The sequence below is a fragment of the Lucilia cuprina genome, chromosome 6, assembly GCF_022045245.1.
Source record: "Lucilia cuprina isolate Lc7/37 chromosome 6, ASM2204524v1, whole genome shotgun sequence".
Taxonomy (NCBI): domain Eukaryota; kingdom Metazoa; phylum Arthropoda; class Insecta; order Diptera; family Calliphoridae; genus Lucilia; species Lucilia cuprina.
The window spans coordinates 10,021,727-10,043,587 of NC_060954.1; the positions used below are offsets into that span (position 1 = coordinate 10,021,727).

At 31.1% G+C, this 21,861-nt stretch overlaps 3 protein-coding genes across 14 annotated transcripts in view; 1 reads left to right on the forward strand and 2 right to left on the reverse strand.

Annotated features, from left to right (window-relative positions):
• The first annotated feature begins 4,233 nt into the window (after window positions 1-4,233).
• LOC111688162 (LYR motif-containing protein 2) lies at window positions 4,234-5,045 on the forward strand. 2 transcript variants are annotated; one of them, XR_006941466.1, is made up of 3 exons: window positions 4,234-4,369; window positions 4,432-4,931; window positions 4,998-5,045. XR_006941466.1 is itself a non-coding variant. In XM_023450639.2 (2 exons), the coding sequence occupies exons 1-2, from the start codon at window positions 4,331-4,333 to the stop codon at window positions 4,669-4,671; spliced, it is 279 nt and encodes a 92-aa protein (XP_023306407.2). In that variant the 5' UTR covers window positions 4,234-4,330; the 3' UTR covers window positions 4,672-5,045. The 2 variants fall into 2 exon arrangements, 1 of the variants encoding a protein (XP_023306407.2); XM_023450639.2 differs by having other exon boundaries at window positions 4,432-5,045.
• A 2,080-nt stretch (window positions 5,046-7,125) lies between these two features.
• On the reverse strand, window positions 7,126-9,437 carry LOC111688160 (membrane-bound transcription factor site-2 protease). The gene is made up of 4 exons (XM_023450637.2): window positions 9,420-9,437; window positions 9,138-9,347; window positions 8,602-9,072; window positions 7,126-8,545 (listed from the first exon to the last, which is right to left on the reverse strand). Exons 2-4 carry the CDS (start codon window positions 9,210-9,212, stop codon window positions 7,490-7,492), a joined length of 1,602 nt encoding a protein of 533 aa, XP_023306405.2. The 5' UTR covers window positions 9,213-9,347; window positions 9,420-9,437; the 3' UTR covers window positions 7,126-7,489.
• Window positions 9,438-11,865: 2,428 nt separating this feature from the next.
• Window positions 11,866-21,861, reverse strand: part of LOC111688180 (serine-rich adhesin for platelets-like) — a 31,518-nt gene continuing 21,522 nt past the window's right edge. For 8 of the 11 annotated variants that reach the window (XM_046954365.1, XM_046954360.1, XM_046954362.1 and 5 more), the window contains 7 exons: window positions 18,578-19,247; window positions 18,357-18,513; window positions 18,200-18,302; window positions 14,857-17,225; window positions 14,648-14,795; window positions 13,400-13,810; window positions 11,866-13,331 (listed from right to left, as the gene is read on the reverse strand). In XM_046954365.1, the coding sequence (XP_046810321.1) occupies window positions 12,577-13,331; window positions 13,400-13,810; window positions 14,648-14,795; window positions 14,857-17,225; window positions 18,200-18,302; window positions 18,357-18,513; window positions 18,578-19,247 (4,613 nt within the window). In that variant the 3' untranslated portion in view covers window positions 11,866-12,576. The remainder of the gene's footprint in view (window positions 13,332-13,399; window positions 13,811-14,647; window positions 14,796-14,856; window positions 17,226-18,199; window positions 18,303-18,356; window positions 18,514-18,577; window positions 19,248-21,861) is intronic. The other 3 variants (XM_046954369.1, XM_046954368.1, XM_046954367.1) reach the window with 3 other exon arrangements.

The following is a 21,861-nucleotide window of genomic DNA, read 5'->3' on the forward strand; positions in this document are numbered from 1 at the left end:
TGAACTAGAACTGAACTAGAACTGAACTAGAACTGAACTAGAACTGAACTAGAACTGAACTAGAACTAAACTAGAACTGAACTAGAATTGAACTAGAACTGAACTAGATCTGAACTAGAACTGTACTAGAGATAAACTAGAGATGAACTAGAACAGAACTAGACCTGAACTAGAACTAGAACTGAACTAGAACTGAACTAGAACTGAACTAGAACTGAACTAGAACTGAACTAGAACTGAACTAGAACTGAACTAGAACTGAACTAGAACTGAACTAGAACTGAACTAGAACTGTAGGTAAAAGAGAACTTGTAAGTGTCTTAAATTATCTAACATTATAGAACAATTTGTTCCCGATAGAGGAGTTAACAGAAATCTCTGTCCTATGCCAATAAAACACAATCGGTGCAAGTCCTCTATATCAACATAATATAAAGTCATTACTGTAATAAAAACATAGTTTTAAAAAGAACATCATTCAAAAATTTAATTTAGAATCTAATATCGATCTGAAATCGAATACCGAATATTAATAGCATTTCAATTTGTGATTACTCCAAGCCCTTTCAAATATATCCCTGATCCATCTCATACGTATCATCAAGTAATATGTATCTTATTCCTCTCGCCATTTATTTGTTTCTTACAATTAATTTCATAATATATACAAACATTTAATTACAATGTTGAAATGAAAAATATCTTAAGATTAAATCATTTCACACAAGAAATCATAAATGTTGAATAATTAAATTTAAAACAATTAATAAATTACAAGTATTTTAAATGTATTTTTAACACACAAACGCAAAATTTTGGCAAACACCAAATTTAAATTTGAAATAAGAAATTGTTCCCAAAAACTCAACAACATAATTGGGCCAAAATATCAAATTGCAATTGTAATTGTAAATATGAAATGTGTTTATGGTGATCGTCTAATATTGTTTTCGATTGTGATCAAACTTCTCTTGAGAAAATTGCTTGTATTCTGATTTAATTTCCCTTTAATTGATTTAATTTCCCTTAAAGATTCTAATCCAATTGTTGAGATTCTAATAAAATTTCTCTTAAGAAATTTTAAATTTCCCTTTAGAAAAGTTTTAAGATTTTGACCAACTTTCCCTTGAGAAAATTGCTTGTATTCTGATTTAATTTCCCTTAAAGTGTTTAAGTTCTGATAAAATTTCCTTTAAGAAAACTTGTCAGATCCTTAATCAGATTCTAATCCAATTGTTGAGATTCTAATAAAATTTCTCTTAAGAAATTTTAAATTTCCCTTTAGAAAAGTTTTAAGATTCTGACCAACTTTCCCTAAGGACAATTGCTCAAATTTTGATAAAATATCTCTTAAGAGAAATGGTTAGATTCTGACCAAATTTCCCTTACGAAAATCCTTCAGATTCTGATCAAATTTACCTTTAGACAGTCGTTCAGATTCTAAATAAATTTACCTTAAAATTTACCAGTTTCTTGACAAACTTCCCTTAAGAGAAGTGGTCAGATTCTGACCAAAATTTCCCTAGGAATATCAACCAGATTCTCACAAAATTTCCCTTTAAAAATCAATCAGATTCTGGCCAAATTTCCTTTAAGAAAATTTATCAGTTTCTTGGCAAACTTCCCCTAAGAAAATTGCTCAGTTTCTGATCGAATTTCCCTCAAGAAAAGTGTTAAGATTCTGACCCAATTTCTCTTATGAAAACTGGTCAGTTTCTGATAAAATTTTCTTTTAAGAAAAATGTTAAGATTCCGACCAAATTTCCCTTAAGACAATTGCTCATATTCTAATGAAATTTCCCTTTAAAAAAGCGATTAGATTCTGACCAAAAGTTTTTTTAAGGGGAATTGTTCAAATTCTGAGCAAAATTCTTTTAAGAGAGTCGTTTAGATTCTTAATAAATTTCCCTAAAATTTATTAGTTTCTTGGCAAATTTCCTTTAGAAAAATTGGTTAGAAAACTGGTTAGATTTTAAAGAAAATTTCCTGGAAAAATTGTCAAATTCTGAACAAATTTCCCTTACAAATTTTAATTCTGAATAACTGAAGAAAATTGATCTGATTAAGATATTTGATCATGTTCTGATTAAATTTCCCTTAGATTTCGCAAAATTTCCCTTTTAAAAAGTGATCAAATTCTGACTAAATTTTCCTTAAAAAAATAGGTCAAAAATCTGACTGCTATTCCTCCCTTTGGACTTTCCTAATATCTCATATTTTCGCAAATGAGAATAATTAATAAAAAACTAAACATATTTTTTAACAAATTAACACATTTTGTGGTATTCGAGTGTCTTTGAAAAAACTGTCATACCCATGCGTCCGTCCAAGTGATATTGTTATTTCAATTAGACGAAAACAACGGCTAATTATCATACAAGATACATTTTGTTAAATTAAATTTAAAAAAATACCAAATTTTAAATTAATATAAAAAAAAATATTTATGATTTTTGTTTCGGGAAATTAAAAAAAAAAAACTTATAATACGATAAAGTGATCATGTTGATATGAGAAGAAGCAGTATGCGGCGATCATCCCTGCACTAAATGTGTCTTATTCATAATGACTGACTGACTGACGGAGTGAGTGAGTGTCTTATGTATGAGAATGTAAGAAGGTGATTCTTAAAAAAAATGTATGAAGCCGAATACTGTTGTGATTGATGTGCGCCACATGCGTTCATGCAAATAGTTTTTGTTATTTTGTATTTTTACTGATCTTGTGTTCTTTTTTTTCTAAATTCTCAAACAATTTCTTTTGCTTTATCTTTCACCCATTAAATAGTTTCGATTTTTATTAAGATTATTTTTTTTTTCTAATTTTTGTATGTTTTTGAATATTTAGATTTAAGGTTTAGGATTTGTTAAAGATCAGTTACTTTTTTTCTAAATTTGTGTTTTGAATTAAACAGCAATTAAATATTAGTGATCGACTAGACAGCGGTCGTTTATTTTGTGACTTATAAGTCTTTGAATGACTTGTCTGCGATTATGACTATGCTGTGAACGATAAGTCTGTGATTGAATAGCAAGCGCCCAATTTGTTCGTAATTAACTAGTCTGAGATCTAATTGACTAGAAGCCGATCGCCAAATCACTAGTTCGTGATGGAATAGCCTGTGATCGGCAAGTCTGTAATTGACTAATCTGTGATCGACTAGTCTTTGATCGAGTAGTCTGTGATCGACTAGTCTATGATCGAGTAGTCTGTGATCGACTAGTCTATGATCGAGCAGTCTGTGATCGACTAGTTTATGATCGACTTATATGTGATCAAGTAGTCTGTGATCACTTTGCGATCCTGTCGACTAGTCTGTGATGGACTGGTCTTTGATCGATTGTCCTGTGACTGACTAGTCCATGGTCAACTAGTTTGTGATGGAATAGTCTGTGATCGACGATTCTGCAATTGACTAAGATGTGATCGACTAGACTATGATCGATTAATCTGTGATCGAGTTGTCTGTGATCGACTAATCTGTGCTTGGTAAGTCTATGATCGACTTATCTGTGATGGACTGTTCTTTGATTACCTGTCCTGCGATTGACTAGTCCATGATCAACTAGTTTGTGATGGAATAGCCTGTGATCGAATAGTCTGTAATATAATGGTCCGTGATCGATAAGTCTGTGATCGGTTAGTCTGTTATCAAGTAGTTTGTGATCGATTAATCTAGTCTGTGATCAAAATTGTCTATGATCAACTTATCTGTGATCGAGTAGTCAGTGATCGACTAATCTGTAATCGACTATTCTGTGAACAACTAGTCTGTGATAGACCAGTATGATCGACTTCGAGTAGTCTTTGATCGACTAATCCGGGATTATTTGTCCTGTGATTGGCTGGTCCGTGATCAGCTAGAGTTTTTAATCGAATAGTATTTGATCGACCAGGCTGTAATCCCATGGCATGTGATCTAATAGCCTGATCTGTGACAAACTAGTCTTTCATCGAATAGTGTCGGTTTCTTTTTAATTCCAGCTATTTTTTATCTGAAGGAAACATTGTTTCAGTTTCACACAAAAAGTGATCGAAATATAAGAATTACATCTTCTTTTACCAATTAGACTCTAACAAATTTTCTCTTTAAAATATTGTTTAGACTCTAATTTCCTCTACAAACCTCGCATTAACTACCTCGCTTATTGTGAATGATTTCTGAGTAAAAAAAATTAAGTGATTGGCAACACCTTGTCATGCTAAACGAAACAGCTGTTTATACAGCTGTCAGCCAAAAGAAATGTAAACACTAGCAGCAAACAATTAGCGAGAACTCAAGAGAAATTTAACAAATTCTAATTAATTCACAAATTATTAAATAAAAAATATGTCTAAAGTAAATAAAACCGCGCTAAATTTAAAACAGGTAAGCATATACATGGCTTAATTATAAAACAATAACAAAAATATAAAAAAAATCACAATTAGTTTATGCTGCGCCAAGAGGTCTTGAAATTATATCGTGATATATTTCGCACTATACGTTTAGTACCCGATGCCAATAGTCAACAGGAATTGCGCACCTGGGCTAGACAAGATTTTCGTGTTAATCAACAGCAAACCGATGAGGTGGCCATTAAAATGTTACTACAATACGGTAGACGTAGTTTAAATGAATTACGACAAAGTCTACATTTAAGTGGTGTTTGTAATGAGGATAAGAAATGATACGCTGAATGGATGAATGAAGGCAGGACAATGAAGGAAAGAAACTACAAGTGCTGACATTTGATTTAATATAATTGCTTTGGTTTTTTTTTTGTTATATTTTATTTCGTTAATATAATTCGTTTTTTATTAAAAACTATTTTAAGGCTACAAAAACTCCAAGCAGTTTTATAATTAAAACTAAACCATAGGCATGTTTTACCGAGGAAGTGTGAAGAGGTGATTATGTATAAACTAAATTACAACCTTTTGAAGTGTATGTATGTATACAGATAGATTTGGAAGTTTCAATGTTACTTATTACAAATTGTTATTTATCTTTTTAGATTAAAATAATGCTCAAATATTGGAGTATTAAATGATCTGGATTAACATTTCGCCTAATCATAATCCCAGGACTATGAGCTGTACCAGTATAAAGCAATCAATGTTTGTTCTCAATATTTTTAGAAAATAATTTTGAGTTCTTTTTTGGAAATTTCTAACGAAACTTCAAAAAGAATTTATCTACTTATTAGAAAGTTATTTATAACAACACAGCAAACACTTGGGTTTTCGTTAAAAACTCGATTTTCTCAAAAATAATCGGTAATTTTGTTTAAAATCATTATTAAAGAAAGCTGAATTTGATCGAAAACCCAGTATTTCAAGGGAAATCCAGTATTTTATCAAAATACTATTTTATTGAAAAACTATAATTATAAGGAAACTAAATTTTCAACGAAACACAGTATTTTTCAGAAAACTACCATTTCATTAAGAAAAATATCTCAACAAAAATTCGATATTGAAACCTATAAACTGTTATTTCAACAAACAAAGCAGCATTTTACCGAAAAACCAGAATTTTATCAAAAAGCCAATATTTTTTAAACTAGTATTTATTAAAAACCAGTATTTTAAAAGAAAATCCTCTATTTTATAAATCCAGTACTTTATATAAAAACCAGTATTTCTATCACAAACCAGTATTTCATTGAAAATCTTGAATTTCAACTAAAATCACGTTAAAAACAAATATTTCATTAAAAATCCTATATTGAAACCTAAAAACCGGTATTTCACAAATAGCTGCATTTTACCGAAAACCCAGTATTTTATCAAAAAACCAATATTTTATAAAAAACTAGTATTTATTCAATAATTTTATCGTAAAACCTCTATTTTACACCATTTCAACGAAAACCCAGTATTTTATTTTAAAATCCCTATTTTATTGAAAATCTTGAATTTTACTTAAAATTAAATTGAAATCAAATATTTCATCAAAAATCCGATAGAGAAACCTTAAAACCGGTATTTCACAAAAACCTGCAATTTACTGAAAAACTAGTATTTTATCAGAAAACCAATATTTTTTAAAAAACTTGTATTTATTTTAAAATTTCATCGTAAAACCTCTATTTTATCGAACAAGCAGCATTTCAACGAAATCCCAGTATTTTATTTAAAAACCAGTATTTCTATCAAAAACCAATATTTCATTGAGAATCTGGAGTTTTACTTAAAATTGCATTAAAATCAAATATTTCAGCAAAAATCTGATATTAAAACCTAAAAACGGATAAAAACAGAATTGAAAACCCGGTATTTTATCGCAAAGCCAATATTTAATAAAAAAAACTAGTATTTATTCGAAAATTTCATCGTAAAACCTCTATTTTATCGAACAAATAGCATTTTAACGAAAACCCAGTATTTTTTTTAAAAACCGGTATTTCTAAAAAAAAGTGTTTCATTGAAAAATCTTGAATTTGAACTAAAATTGTATTTAAATGAAATATTTCATCAAAAATCCGATATTGAAACCTAAAAACCGATAAAAACTGCATTTTACCTAAAAACCAGTATTTTATCAAAAAGCCAAATGTTTAATAAAAAACTAGTATTTATTCGAAAATTTCATAGTAAAACCTGTATTTTATCGAAAAAAAAACAGCTTTTCATCGAAAACCCAGTATTTTATTTAAAAACCAGTATTTATATGAAAAAACAGTATTTCATTGAAAATCTTGAATTTCAATTAAAATTTACTATTTTAAACTTCATTTCATCGAAAAAAATGCATTTTTTTTAAAACCCAGTATTTTATTTAAAAACCGGTATTTCTATTAAAAAACCAGTATTTCATTGAAAAATCTTGAATTTCAATTAAAATTTACTATTTCATAGAAAAACAAGTATTTATTTAAACAAAAACTAAAACTTTATCGAAAAAATATAGTTTTCTTGGAAAAACCATTATTTTAACTGGAAGCAAAATAATTGGAGAACATGAAAAAATTTGCATAATTTTTGAAAATTGCAGGGGGGTTTGTGCTATAAATGTTTTTCTATGAAAATCTTAACATTTTTGTATAAATTATTAATTTTTGTTTTAAGTTTTTCTTTAATTTTGATTAAATTTACATAATATTTTATAAAATATTCGCTGTATTTTTTTTTTTTTTGGGGGGGGGGAGGTGGGTTTGTTTATTTTGTTTGTCATGCATGCATTTAACCGATATATGAGCGTTTAATTTTGCAACTTTTCGTTGTTTTTTTAAAATCTACAAAAAATATCTATGTTAAGTGTAATTTTGTTAACTTTCATTGCAGATTCATTTTGTGTGATTTTCCCTCCACCAAATAACAAGGGTGGTAGGGAGATAACTCCTTATATGTATAAAATATGCGTTACAAAAAAACACAATAACTACACAAGCTTAATTTACTTATAATACATAAATAGTTTATGTATTTTAGCTACAACTACAGAGTTTCATTTTTTTCTTTTTTTGGTGTCTGTTTTCATTTAGTGCTAAACAATCTATTACTTTTAAAATAAATACCTTATAAGACTCAGCCATAGAACCTTGAGTACTGCTAGAGCAAATAGTAATGAACCAATGCCAGTGACTATTAGAGAAATAACATCGCGTTTGGGTTTTTCTGTTATACGGTTGACTAGAAAACTATTGACAATGGTATTGGTGATATGATGACCATCGAAACCAAAACATGGTATGGCATTAATGAAGGCCAAACCCAAACTAAAAACTATATTATATTTCAGGAACAAAAGATAAGCATCACACCATTTTGGACTGATATACGCATGTTTAGGCACAAAAGGCGATATACGTATAGAGTGTGTAACATCTAAAGGATGACCCATATAGATGACATTTTTTAAAGGTTTAGCAGAAGCAGCCAATTCTCCAGCTGGCTGTTGCAATATAGACAATTCACGTTTAAATACCATTATCGTAGTGCTATTGCGCAACAGAGGTCGTAAACAAAATCCTCTCTCACAAGTGCCCACTGGCGAGCAATAACCATAAGAATCCTCCATGGTGCGTCTTATATCGAGACAAACATGTTGTGGTATCTCCACTGGTGCATCATTGCTAAAATCATCTATATACTCAAAACAACACAGCTTGGCATTCTTGTCATCGCAGCACTGTAAAGTGCCGTCTGAACTGTGATGGGATATCTCTATGCTTTCATCGTTTAAACGTATAAAATCGGAGGAAACACAAAAGGCGGGTTTGGTTCTTAAAGCTTTTAGCAGACACCTATACCAGGTGTCTTCGTTGTAAACATCACAGTCATTGATTTGTGTTATAATATTACCCTCCATAAGACCTCTATCACCCTTGGCTTTCAATGGGGATTGTTGCGTTACCTGCGTGACAATAACATTTTTATTTAGACTATATAAAGGTGCTGCCACAAAGCCTAAGGTGGATAGCAGCAAATAACAAAAGGCGGCAAAGAGAAAATTATGCCAAATGCCAGCACACAGAATACGTAGTTTCCTTAACCATTTAAGGGCATTTAAATGTTCTGAGGATATTTCTGTGTAGGCAATGGGTAAACAAAAGTACAGCTGCAATAAAGCAATCATTAAAAAGTTTTACTGATTATTGCTAAAACAAAACTTACATGAAATCCAAAACCTGTAACCGGTATATCTTCCAGCACCGCTGCTATGGCATGGCCCAGCTCATGCACAACTGTGGATATTAATAATGTAGCTACATAGTAACCAATCTCCTCTAGGGGTAAATTAACACCCGGTAATAAAATTTCTAAACTTATAGTTTGTGTTTTGGAGGAATTTTCTAAAACTTTCGCCCCTCCCACCACATCAGCTACGTTTCCTGCAGCCGCACCAGTGCCTCCTCCAAAAATGGTTATAAATAATAAAATAATGCCCACCGGCACCAAAGATAAAGCTATTAAAACACCCACGGTAAAACTGCTAGTTAACCAGCTGCGGCAACAAGAACCACCACTATTGCCTAGTCTCAACACCAGACGATTAAATGCCGTTGTATGCCATTTCAAACGTAAAAATTGTATAGACAAACCCGAGTTCTTAAGAAATGCATCATAAGGATAATGCATACAACTCTGGAATTACAAAAAAAAAGATGCAATTAATAAAATCACAAATTTTGCTAAAATTCTGCTGGTACCTTGAAAAAACGATCAAAGAAAAACAATACACCATAGATGACCAACAAGACAATAAAGAATATTAAAGGATCCATATTATTGTTATTAAAACTGTTATTGTGCTTGTCTTAGTTTAATTCTTACAAATAAAACATTATTTGTTCTTAAATTCACATAATTTTCTTATTTCTTTAAATTTTCTCTAAAAAATGCAATGTTGTGCTGGCTTGCTGTCGGAATATTTTTTTTTTTACAAATGTCAAAATATTTTCATTTTTGCTTATAAATATAAAGAAGATTACCTCCACTAGTAGGTGTTTGTTTGCTGTGTGAGTAGTTAGGTGTAATAGTACTGTCAAATTACTATAACAACAACATAAGAACAAAAACAATTCTTTAATATGCTATCACCGTATTTAAGTGTCTTCTTTTTCCCCCTAATTCTGTTAAAGTGCTGCCAGATAATTGATATAAGCTTTTAAACAGCAAACAGCTGTTGTAGGGATTGCCGTATATATTTAAGAAAGAAACAAATGAAAAGTTTTGGAATTCAAGGGAATATGTATGGTTTTTAAATAAAATTGTTTGATGTGTAGTCAAATCGTAAAAAATGTTTAAAATGAGAGAAAATAAAGATAATACAAAATAATATTAGTAAATTTTAATTCAAACGAACGATTTAACACGTTAAAACTGAAATAAATAAAGTATTTTTACAGGAAAGAATGAATTTAATTAAAAAAAGGTATTCCCGCGAAATAACTTCAAAAAAATAGTATTTCATCAAAAGTAGTATTTTGTAAAAACCACAATTTCACTAAAAAAAATAGTATTTCAGTGAAAAATTATTAAAAAATTTCGTTAAAAGACAGTATTTTGTTACAAAAAAAAAATTACTTAAAATTCAGTTATTTTTATTACGAATTCGAATTATTAAGAAAAATCTAATATTTTGAATAAAAAATTATTTATTTTAAATTTTTACTACAATTCAAATTTCAATAAAAAAAATAAATTTTCCATTGAAAATTTTAATATTCTTACCAAAAATTTTAATATTTTATGATAAAATTTAGAAAAAATTATTTAAAAGTCAAAAATTTAAATTTAAATTTTTCACTTAAAATCCGAATATTTTTAGCAAAATTTTAATAAATAAAATTTTTTTATAATTGAATTCAAATTTTTTATCAAAACTTAAAATTTTTCTTTAAAATTTCGAATTTTTTTTAGCAAAAATTTAAAAATTTAAAATTTTCTTTTTCGAATATTTTATTAAAGTTTAAATTTTTTATTAAAATCACGAATATTTTTAGCAAAAATTTTAAATTCAAAATATTCTTTATAAGAATTAGTTTTTTTTAATAAAAATTCAAGTATTCCTGGAAAAAATAGAAAATTTTCAATAAATTTCAAATATTTTAAGCATTTCATAAAAAATTCCAAAGTATTTCATTAAAAATTACAATTTGATTAAAAATTTTAATGTTTTTATTAAAAACTTAACGTTTTCAATAAAATTTTGTATATTTTTACAAAAAATTTAAATTTTTCATTATAAAAATTAGATTTTTTCCTCAAAATTCCAATATTCCTAGAAAAGAAGAAAATTTTCAATAAATTTTTCTAAATTTCAAATATTTTTAGCATTTCATTACAAATTGCAAAGCATTTAATTAAAAATTCAAATTGGATTAAAAATTCGAATGTATTTACTAAAAACTTTCAAAGCAATTAATTAAAAATTCCAATTTGATTAAAAACTCGAATGTTTTTCCTAAAAACTTAAAGTTTCGAATGTTTTTACAAAAAATTTTAAATGTTTATTATAAAAATTAGATTTTTCACCAAAATTCAAATATTCCTAAAAAAATATAAATTTTTCAATAAATTTAACTAATTTTTAAATGTTTTTACTAAAATTTTAGAAAAATAGAAATTTTTCAATAAATTTAACTAATTTTCAAATGTTTTTACTAAAATTTTAAGCATTTTATTAAAAATTCCAAAAGTTGAAAATTTTCACTAAAGTTTTCTTTCCTCAAAATTCAAATATTTCTAGAAAAATAAATGAGTTTAACTAAATATCAAACATTTTTACTAAAATTTTAAGCATTTCATTAGAAATTCCAAGATTTAATTATTTACACTAAAAATTTGAATATTTTTTTATTCCAAAACCACTAAAATGTCAATGTTTGTATATGAAATGCTGAAAGTTTTTTCAATTTATAGAACTTTAAAGTTACATTTTTTACATATAAAACGGTAACCCTGTCTGTGTAAGGGATCTCCATAAGTTCCAATTTTTCGTAAAAAATCAAATTTTGGAATTCATTTTTTACATATACAAACGGTAACCCTGTCTGTATTAAAGAACTCCATAAGTTAAACTTATTTCTAAAAAATCAAATTTTAAATTTACTTTTTACATATAAAATGGTAACCCTGTCTGTGTTAGGGATCTTCAAAAGTTGAAATTTTTTATAAAAAATCAAATTTACAGCAACATTTTGAAATAAAAACACAATTTAATTAAATTTATTAAGCTAATTTAAGTGTTTATTAATTAGTATTGTTTTTTTATTATATGCATTTATTTATTAAATATTATTTGATTCCACAGAGAAAACAAAAAAGAAACTAATATATATATATAGTAAACCATCAAATAAACTTACATTATTAAATATACGTTTTTTAGAATTTTTTTATTTAAAAATTTTTTTATTATCTTTCTTTTTAATTATTTTTTTTTATATATATTTTGTTTTTTTTTAATATATTATGTATATTCTCATTAATTAATAAATTAAAATTAATAAAGTACTTAGAGGAAGGAATATAGGAATAAAAAAGTACTAAGAGAAGGGGGTGGGGGGAAGGGTGTGTTCTTTGAAACTAAACATTTACTTTTCCAAATTATTATAATTTGGATTTGAAACGTTGATCATCCATTTGAAGAAAGAGAAGAAAGAACGTAATAAAGTTAAAATTAAAAAAAAATGAAATAGAAAACAAAAAAATAAAATTTACCCATTTTCAAAGTGTGTTATTCCCTCAACAACACAAAGAGAGAGAGAGGCCTTTAGAAAATGGCGAACCATGTTTAAAATTTGTATTTAATTATGGTTACACTTAACATATTTGTTGTTGTTGTTATGTATATACGTTTATATATAAATAAAAGAGACACTAATTACTAATCAACGAATAGTTAGAGATGATGATGTTGTTGTTGTTGCAGTTAACAGGCATCCAAAGCCTATTTCCATGTTAAAGGAATTCCAACGCATTAAAGTTATAAATATATACAAAGAGGTTGTTTTTCTTAGGGGGGGTGAGGGAGGTAGTAGGAATTTGGATTCAAATGGTAATGAAATTCTTACCCAACCATCAACAAAACAAAAACAATGACTACTATTAACTCCAGCAGTCGTTTTGTAATAACAAAACAGTTTACATAATGGAACAAAGACCAGAAGTCTCATTGCCGCACACCACTTTTTCTTTTTTCCTTAAGCTAGCCTTTTGTAGCGCAGGTTTTAGATCATATGTTATGGTTTCTTCTACGGGAGGCGGTGTGGCGGGTTTTGGTGCTGTTACAGTGGGAGTTGCTGACACAACGGTTCGATTTATATGGGAAATTGTAGGTACTGTGCTGCCATAACTGCCTATAACCGAAATCGTACTTACACTATTCTCACCGTAGTCTTCGTGTTCATCGAACTCGCCACCGTTACCAGCACCGATGCCGCTGCCACCTATTAGACTACTCGATATGGAACTGATTGTGGTACCGCCACCACACAACACCGGTATGGTTGAGATGGTGGGTATAGGATTGGCAACATGACCTAAACTATCTGTTTGATTGTGGTTTAAATTAGACGACATCGTTGTGGATGCTGTGGCATTATTACTACTACTAGTACTAGTATTGCTATTTGTGGTTACAGTGTTCTTGGTTATATTTATTTTAATCTTATTAACTAAACTAGCCAAGGGCACAGTAGGAACAGGACCGGCAGCGGACAGATTATGTTCGTCGCCGGTATCTATGTTACCATCCATGGAGATGTTTAAATCTACGGCGGGCGGTTCCATTAATGATTCGATGTCTTCATTGTGTTGCAGCGAGGAGGCTGTTGAGGGTGGTCTTTCGTTTAGGGGCGATAAACCGGGATTTGATGATTCTATGGTTTGTGTTTCTTCTGTTGGAAAAGTATATAAAAAAAACTATTAGTACACTGTCTACTATTTTCATTTCTTCCCCACTTACCACTTATACTAATGGACACCTCTTCGGGTGCTTGTACTACAGTACCCACTTCCTCAAAACCATCATCCTCATCTTCATCCTCCTTGGGCTCCTCCTTTATCTTAACATTCATAAAGGACATTTGTGAAGCCTCATCTCCTTCGGGTAACTCTTTTTCTACATAGGTATCCAAATCCGTAAATGGTATATGAGGTTCCTGTATTTCCACATCAGATTCTGTAGTTTCGTTGAGTTCGCCCTGACCCTCATCCTCTTCATTCATATTACCCATGTGTTCTCGTGTCACATTAGCCGGCACATATTCATCGTCGTCATCATCATCGTCCACGATTTCGGTAACCGAAGGCTCTTCGTTGGGCAAAACAATAACATCATCGTCATCCTCATCATCTAATGAATTGGTGGGTTTACCTTTTTGTTTTTTTTTTTTGTTTAACAAGAGAGAAATTTAAAATGTATTCCATAGTGTTTAAACATTTTGTTTAAGGAATAAAGTCTAGACAAAAGTCAAGACTATAGACTAGAATAAAGTCCAGACTATAGACTGGAGTATAGATTAGACTATAGACTAGACTACAGACTAAATTATAGACTACACTATACACTAGACTATAGACCAGACTATAGACTAGACTATAGACTAGACTATAGACTAGACTATAGACTAGACTATAGACTAAATTATAGACTAAATTATAGACTAGACTATAGACTAGACTATAGACTAGACTTTAGACTATACTATAGACTAGACTATAGATTAGACTATAGATTTGGCTATAGAATAGACTATAGGCTAGACTATAGGCTAGACTATAGACTAAACTATAGGCTAGACTATAGACTAAACTATAGACTAGTCTATAGACTAGATTATAGACTAGACTATAAACTAGATTATAGACTAGACTATAAACTAGACTATAGACTAGACTATAGACTAGACTATAGACTAGACTATAGACTAGATTATAGACTAGACTATAACATAGACTATAAGCTAGACTATAGACTAGTCTATAGTATAGTCGACAGTCTAGTCTATAGTATAATTTACAGTCTAGTCTATAGTCCAGTATCTAGTCTAGTCTTTATACAGACATTTGTCTAAAAGCTAGATTGTGAATGAGTTTGTAGATTAGAATATGACATATATTTTCTTTAGACCCTAACCACACTTTTAGGTTATGTTACTTTTCCAAGGATATTTTTATAGCTATCAACTTAAAAATGGTCAAAACAACTTACCCTTAGTATCTTTATCCTCTTCCTCCACTTTTATAACAATATCGACAGCATTATCATCATCGATTTGTATAAGTGATATTTCATTGTTGTCATTATTAGCAGTTTCTTCCTCTGTTTCACTTGTTTTGGCAGGAGGATTAAGTGATGCCTGCATCAATAAGAATTTATAAGAAATTTTAATGCTATTCACTCAATTTTCTTTTACTAACCTTGTAGTCTTCATAGCACAATGGATGATAGATTTTATCCTCAATCCTAATGGCACAACGTAAATGCCATTCTTCCAGTTCATTATCATAATATTGTTCGAATTTCTCTTGACACATATCACAGGCACGATCAACATCATCCGCACCTGCGGGGCAAGTGGGTATGGGTGAGTTGGTGGAACGTTGATTGGAGGTTTCATCCATGATCTCTGGATCGTTTTGTTGTGAATCGAAGAAGTTCTTTTCTCTTTCTTCCATATCTTCGATTTCTTCGTATTGCACCCAATCGTTGAGATCATAATACCATTTACGTGCATGAGCCTTGCGTGAAGAATCACGCTCACGACGATTCTGTCGGAAATGCCAATCCAAATGTTGACTGTATTTAATGGTTTGTTCGGGTGGAAAGCGTACACCACAACTACTGCACTGCATACCGGAGAAAAGTGTCTCCACTATGGCTGATTGGCGCGTTTTAATGGATTCCGGTTTCGAAAGATCTATGGGCTTAATGGGTTCCATGTGTACAGACGGTGCTGGTGGGGCAACTTCTTCGTTTGTATTCGATTCTGAAGAAACTATATTTACCGTTTTATCACTTTCTGTGGATTTAGCAGTGTCCACGGGAGTAACTTCCGATGTCTTAGTATTAATAGCTGGCAATATACCACTAGCACCACCCAATATACCAGTGGATACTAGTTTCTGGAAAAGTTCATCTATGTTAATATTACTAAGAGCCGCTGCTGGCAGTATGGGTACAGAAGGTGCTGCCGGTGTTGTTTGCAATTCCACTTTATTTATATCAGTTGTTGCAGTGACTGGTAAAGTGTCCATTGTTTCAATAGGCAACTCCTCTTTAGCTGGTGGTTGTGTTTCTACATACAACATATCCTTGATTTGTACTTTACCCGCTACCACACCCTGAGGCAAGGCACCAAAACGTACAAAATATTTCTTACCGCCCAAAAATAAACTCTTAGGCAAACCACCATATTCAACCCGAGTGGGTGTGCCATCGAGTATAACTGTTAGAAGGCTGTCGGCAAACTGTATGGTGTGTTCATTATCTCCTAATTTAAAGGTTTGCATGCGTGCATCCAAAAACAGTGGAATAACATTGTGAGCATCTACAATCATATTTATCTTACCCACTACCAAATCTCGACGCAAAGGACCAATATTTACTTGAGGTGGTGGTCCTTCGGCCTTGAGCATATGTATTTTATTACGTATGGGTACACTTATGGGTGGGCCACCAAAATAGATTTCATACCAGTGCTCATCAATGTACAGTTCTCGTGAGGGAAAACCAAAACGTAGATTAAATGTTTCACCATCAATTTGTACGGCTTTATAGCCGGCATTGAAGTGCAATACCACTGGTTCGTTGTTGTCTATACAAATGGCTCGTTGACCATTTTGGAAACCTATTTCCCGCGGTTGATCGACCTCCATAAAAACAATAGCAACTTGATCATAGAAACGAATTTCTTTGGCAGCGCCATCAATGGTTATGGTGCGCACTAGATCCTCTTGAGGATTGTCAATGGAATTGCAGGGTTTAGGTATGACAGGTGCTTGTGGTGGTGCCACAGGAGGCATATTATTGCCACGTATAGGACCCATATTACCTTTGCCATAAAGTGGTGGTCCCTGGGGTGGGCCATTCATATTACCACCAGCCATGGGCCAAGATGGACGTACATTTTGTGGTCCATTGCCACGAAATTGTGGCATACCTCTTTTATTGCCAGCCATTAAAGGATTCCAAGGACGTCCTTGCTGTCCTTGTTGCGGTCCCATAGGCATATTAACACCCGTCGGCGGTTCAATAACACGTTCACCCCATTTAGACACTTTGGGGCCACGTTTTTCTCTCTGACCTCTATTTGTGCGGTTGGCAACTTGCTGCAGATCCTCACTAACATCTTGCTTATCCTCTGCCGCTCTTGGTGAACCTTCATTATTGCCATTACTTCCCTCACTTTGTTGTGAATCTGTATTTTGTTCAGCGCCCACCGCCGTTTGTCCCTTATTTAACTTGGGTATACGTTTCTTTAATATCGCCTGCATGGCTATATTACGTTCCGAAGAATCATTGGAACCTTCATCTGCGTTATGTTTTTGTTTAATGGCATTTAGTGATTCTCGCCTTTGGGCTTCTTTCAGTTTATTAGTTTCATTTATGGACATTACAGTTTTGACCAAATGTTTATATTGATCTTGACTAATCGATTTGGTTTCTAGAAGTTCTTGTGCTTGGGTAATCATAGTGCGTATTTTCTCATCATTTGCCTCCTGGGTATCATCATTCATTTGCAATTCAGCCAATTTATTACGATGATCAATGTCACGTGTAAGTTTATCTGGAACGACAAAAAAATCAATTGATTATTTTATAAAGGAAATATCGACTAGATTTTAGGGTGAACTGTAGACTAGACTACACAATAGACTATAGTGTAGACTATAGTATGGACTCGACTACAGTCCAGACTATAGATTAGACTATTGACTAGACTATATACTAGACTAGTGGCTAGACTATAGACTAGACTAAAGACTAGACTACATACTAATCTATGAGCTAGAAAACAGACTAGACCGTAGACACGACTTCGGACTAGACGAAAGACTAGACTATAGTCTGGACTATGGACTAGACGAAAGACTAGATTATAGACTGGACTATAGATTAGGCTGAAGACTAGACTATAGACTAGACTATAGATTAGACTATAGATTAGACTATAAACTAGACTATAGACTAGACTATAGATTAGACTATAGACTAGACTATAGACTAGACTATAGACTAGACTATAGACTAGACTATAGACTAGACTATAGACTAGACTATAAACTAGACTATAGACTAAACCATAGACTAGACTATAGACTAAACTATAGACTAGACTATAGACTAGACTATAGACTAGACTATAGACTAGACTATAGACTAGACTATAGACTAGACTATAGACTAGACTATAGACTAGACTATAGACTAGACTATAGACTAGACTATAGACTAGACTATAGACTAGACTATAGACTAGACTATAGACTAGACTATAGACTAGACTATAGACTAGACTATAGACTAGACTATAGACTAGACTATAGACTAGACTATAGACTATTGACTGGTTTGTTTGTATGAACAAGACCATGTATTAGACTATAGCCAAGACCATTGACTACACTTCATTATAGATTGGACTGTAGACCAAACTAAATACTAGGGCATACTTCATATGCGAGACTAGACCATAGTTTAGACCATAGACTGTAATATAAACTATCAAGTTATTTAAAGTTCCCTTTCATAAATAATTACCTAATTTGGAAAGCTTATTAAATTTAGCGGTTTTAGCCAGTTTAGCACGCACATCCTCAAGACTTGATTTAGCTTTGGTGTTAGCATTCTTATTGCTATCAGTCTATAAGAGAAATTTTATTAAAAATGTAAAAAGCAAATAATTACAACAACTAACCTTAAGATTATCCCAATTTTCATTGCTTTCTCTGGACACATCAGCGGTAATATTAATGGCTGGTGGAGGAGGAGGTATATCATCTTGTGGCGAAGCAGGAGCGGTTAAAACAGGTGGTATTAATTGTCTCAAATCTACATCTTCCGAGCCAAATAATCTAAAATTTATTAATATATTGAAATAAGAAAACAAAAAAACCTAAAGTAACGTAGAATACTTACGCATCCAGTTTAGCCGATTTACTCTTTTTAGCCAGGGGTTCTTCATCTTTGACCGGAGCCAAAGGTCTTTTCTTGCCATCCTCTTCAACATCTTTACTTACTTGGCTGCCGGCGGCGGTTAACTCATCTTTCTTCAACAAAGTTTCCGTTTCCTTAAGAGTTTCCGTACTCGAACGATTTGTATTGAGAGGCGCTGCAGCTGCAGTTGTTGGTGGTGTTGTTGTTGTTTCTGGTGATAGTATATTTTCTGTAGATTTTTCTAATTTATTAAAAATTTTTTGTATTTTAAACGACACTTTAGGTGATGATGTTGTCGTAGCTACTACACTTTCAGCACTTGTCGCTTGCACGTTTGTCGTCGTTGTCGTTGCTGTCTTTTTTAGATCGTATTCGTCTAGATTTATAAAGAAATTCGAGTTTGTAGCTGCTGACGACGATGTCATGGAATTCGTTATAAATTTACTATTTAAATCTAAAGTTTTTTTATTATTAGAGAATGAGGACAACAACAATGATTTGTTAATGGAGGAGTTAAAATCTTGTTCAATTGTTGTATTTGTTGTGGGCGCCACCACCACCGTTGATACTGTAGCTGTTGGTGTGTTTACAATAAATTGTGGTCTTAAATCTATGTCCTTTAAACCTGTCATCGGTTCTGTTACGGCCGTTGCTATTAATAACAGGGATTTTTGGAAGTTTACAATATTATGTTTTATTTTTTGTTTTTGTTATTGTTTTTTTTTAAGTTAAAATTAAAAGAAAAGGAATTGTAAACTTAAGAAGGAAAACTTTTAAAAGAAACTTAGAAAATAAGGGGGTGTTTTGTAGGGGTTAAGAAGTAGAAGGGACTATTTGTTTTTAATTTTGACTTTTTGATCTTAAAATTTTCATTAGTTTTTCATTTAGTTCAAAAAATCAAATTTTTAAGTTAAGTTCGAAAATTCGAAATTAAATTTCGAAAATTCGAAGTTATGTTCGAAAAATTTTTTTAACCTGTTAAAATTATCTTTAAATCAACAGGATTCATAAAAATGTAAAATTGGCTTTTTCTGAGTTAAATTTCTTACATTTTTTCAATTTCGAATTAAAAAATTTTGAAATTTTTTCGAAAATTTCACTAAATTTTCGTGTGTATTTAATGTAATTTCAGAAAATAAAATTTTTAGCTAATTTCGAAAATTTAAAATAAAATTTGGAAAATTCGAAATTTAATTTCAAAAATTCAAAATTAAATTTTGAAAATTCGAAGTTATATTCGAAAAAAATTTTGAAATTGTTTTTTTTTGTCTTTTTTTTTTAATTCGAATTTAGAAATTTAAAAATGTTTTTCAATTTTAAAGTATTTTTAATGTAATTGCAGAATTCAAGTTTCATTTCAAATCGATATTTCTGGAAAAGAGACTCGAATCGTTTAGAAACGATATAAAAATGGTTATTTTTCTTTTGTGTGGGTCTTGACATGTCTAGGAACGTTGAAGCAATCGAATAGTTTAGAAATTATATAGAAATGGTTATTTTTCTTTCGTGTGGGTCTTGACACATCTAGGAACGTTGAAGCACTTGTTTTGTCGCTTGCACGTTTGTTAATTTTCAATATTTCTCAGAAAAAGCAAATCGAATCGCTTAGAAACGATGTAGAAATGGTTAGAGTGACCGGCCTTCTAAAATCGATGGATCACATTTTAAATCGATGTTTTTGAATCTTTTTAATCGGGGTTTGTGAATCATTTGTTCTTTATCTTTCAAGTGAGACTTGAATCTTCTAGAATCGCTATATAGAATGTAAACACGGATCGTCTTTCATTGATAGAATTCTTGTTGAGAGAAACTTGAATAGGTAGCAGTTTTTCATTTGGCTATTTTCTTCCGATAGATCCTCTCGTCGTCTTTTAAGCGAGAAACTTGAGACGTCTCGAAAGGTTTCTTAAACGAAACGAAACTTGTGTTTTCTGGAATTGATGTAACAGTTGTCGAATGGACTTGAGATCCATATTAAATTGATAGTACTATTGCTGGAAGAGATTTGAGTCATTCTGAAACGATGTAGCAGTCATTCGAAGGACTCGTTTTCCTTCAATAAGACTTGAATCATCTAGAAATTATATAACAATAGTTAGATGAAGTCTTCTTTTTTGTTTAAGACTGAAATCAATGCTGCTGTCGTTGAATAGAGTCATAATTCTTCTCAAAATGCTGTAGCAGTTACTTAAACGTATAGTGTTCTATTTGGAGAGCTTTAAGGTGTCCTTAATCGATATAACAATTGATTGAATGACCATTTTCTTCCAAATAAAACTTCAGTCATCTCGGATCGATATAGCAATTGTATAATGAACTGATTACTTTCGTTTAGAGACTACTGTTGTTGAACGAAGTCATGATTTGTTTTAAATCGCAAGAATAGTTGTTGAGAAAGACTAGAATCTGCCAGAATGATCTGTTTTCTTTCGTTTGAGACTTCAATCATCTTGAATCTTTCTTTCGTTTTAGACTTCAATCATTTTTAATCTTTCTTTCGTTTGAGACTTCAATCATTTTGAATCATTCTTTCGTTTGAGACTTCAATCATGTTGAATCATTCTTTCGTTTGAGACTTCAATCATATTGACTCGATGTAGCACTTGATGAATGGACAATTTTTTTCGTCTAAGACTTCAAACATCTTTAATGAGTGTCTCTAATTGATGTAGTACGTTTTGAATGGTATCCTAAATCATCTTTAATCGATAGAACTGTTGCTGAAAAAGACTTAAGTCATCCTGTAACAAAATAGAAGTTACTCAATGGAATATTTTCTTTCAAAAATACTTGAATCGTTTTGATTACATATAGCAATAGTTAAATGGATTCTTTTCTTTCGTTTAAGACTTAAATCAATGTTGTCATCGTTAAATGAAGTCGTAATTCTTCTTTAATCGATAGAACTGTTGATGAGATAGGCTTGAGCCATCCTGAAAAACTGTAACAGTTGTTGAATGTATAATTTTCATTTGAAAGTGCCTTGAGGTGTCCTAATGCGATTCTATTAAGACATGTGTCGTCTAGAATTGACATAGTAATAGTTAGATGATCTCTTTTCTTTCGTTTTAGACTTAAATCGATGCTGCAAATGTTAAATGAAGTCGTGATTCTTCTTTAATCGATCGAACTGTTGTTGAGAAAGTCTTGAGTCATCCCGAAGCACTGTTGTAGTTTTTGAATGTTTAATTTTCATTCGAGAGAGCCTTGAGGTGTCCTTAATCGATCCAATTAAAACACGTGTCGCAGTAACAGTAATATGGTAT

Bases quoted from the DNA above. Each gene is read 5' to 3' on its own strand.
- LOC111688162 (XM_023450639.2), top strand. From the start codon at position 4,331: ATGTCTAAAGTAAATAAAACCGCGCTAAATTTAAAACAG. The intron at 4,370-4,431 runs GTAAGCATATAC...AATCACAATTAG, and splicing joins CCGCGCTAAATTTAAAACAG to TTTATGCTGCGCCAAGAGGT.
- LOC111688160 (XM_023450637.2), bottom strand. From the start codon at position 9,212: ATGGATCCTTTAATATTCTTTATTGTCTTGTTGGTCATCTATGGTGTA. The intron at 9,073-9,137 runs GTACCAGCAGAA...TTGTAATTCCAG, and splicing joins TCTTTGATCGTTTTTTCAAG to AGTTGTATGCATTATCCTTA. The intron at 8,546-8,601 runs GTAAGTTTTGTT...GCTTTATTGCAG, and splicing joins TTACAGGTTTTGGATTTCAT to CTGTACTTTTGTTTACCCAT.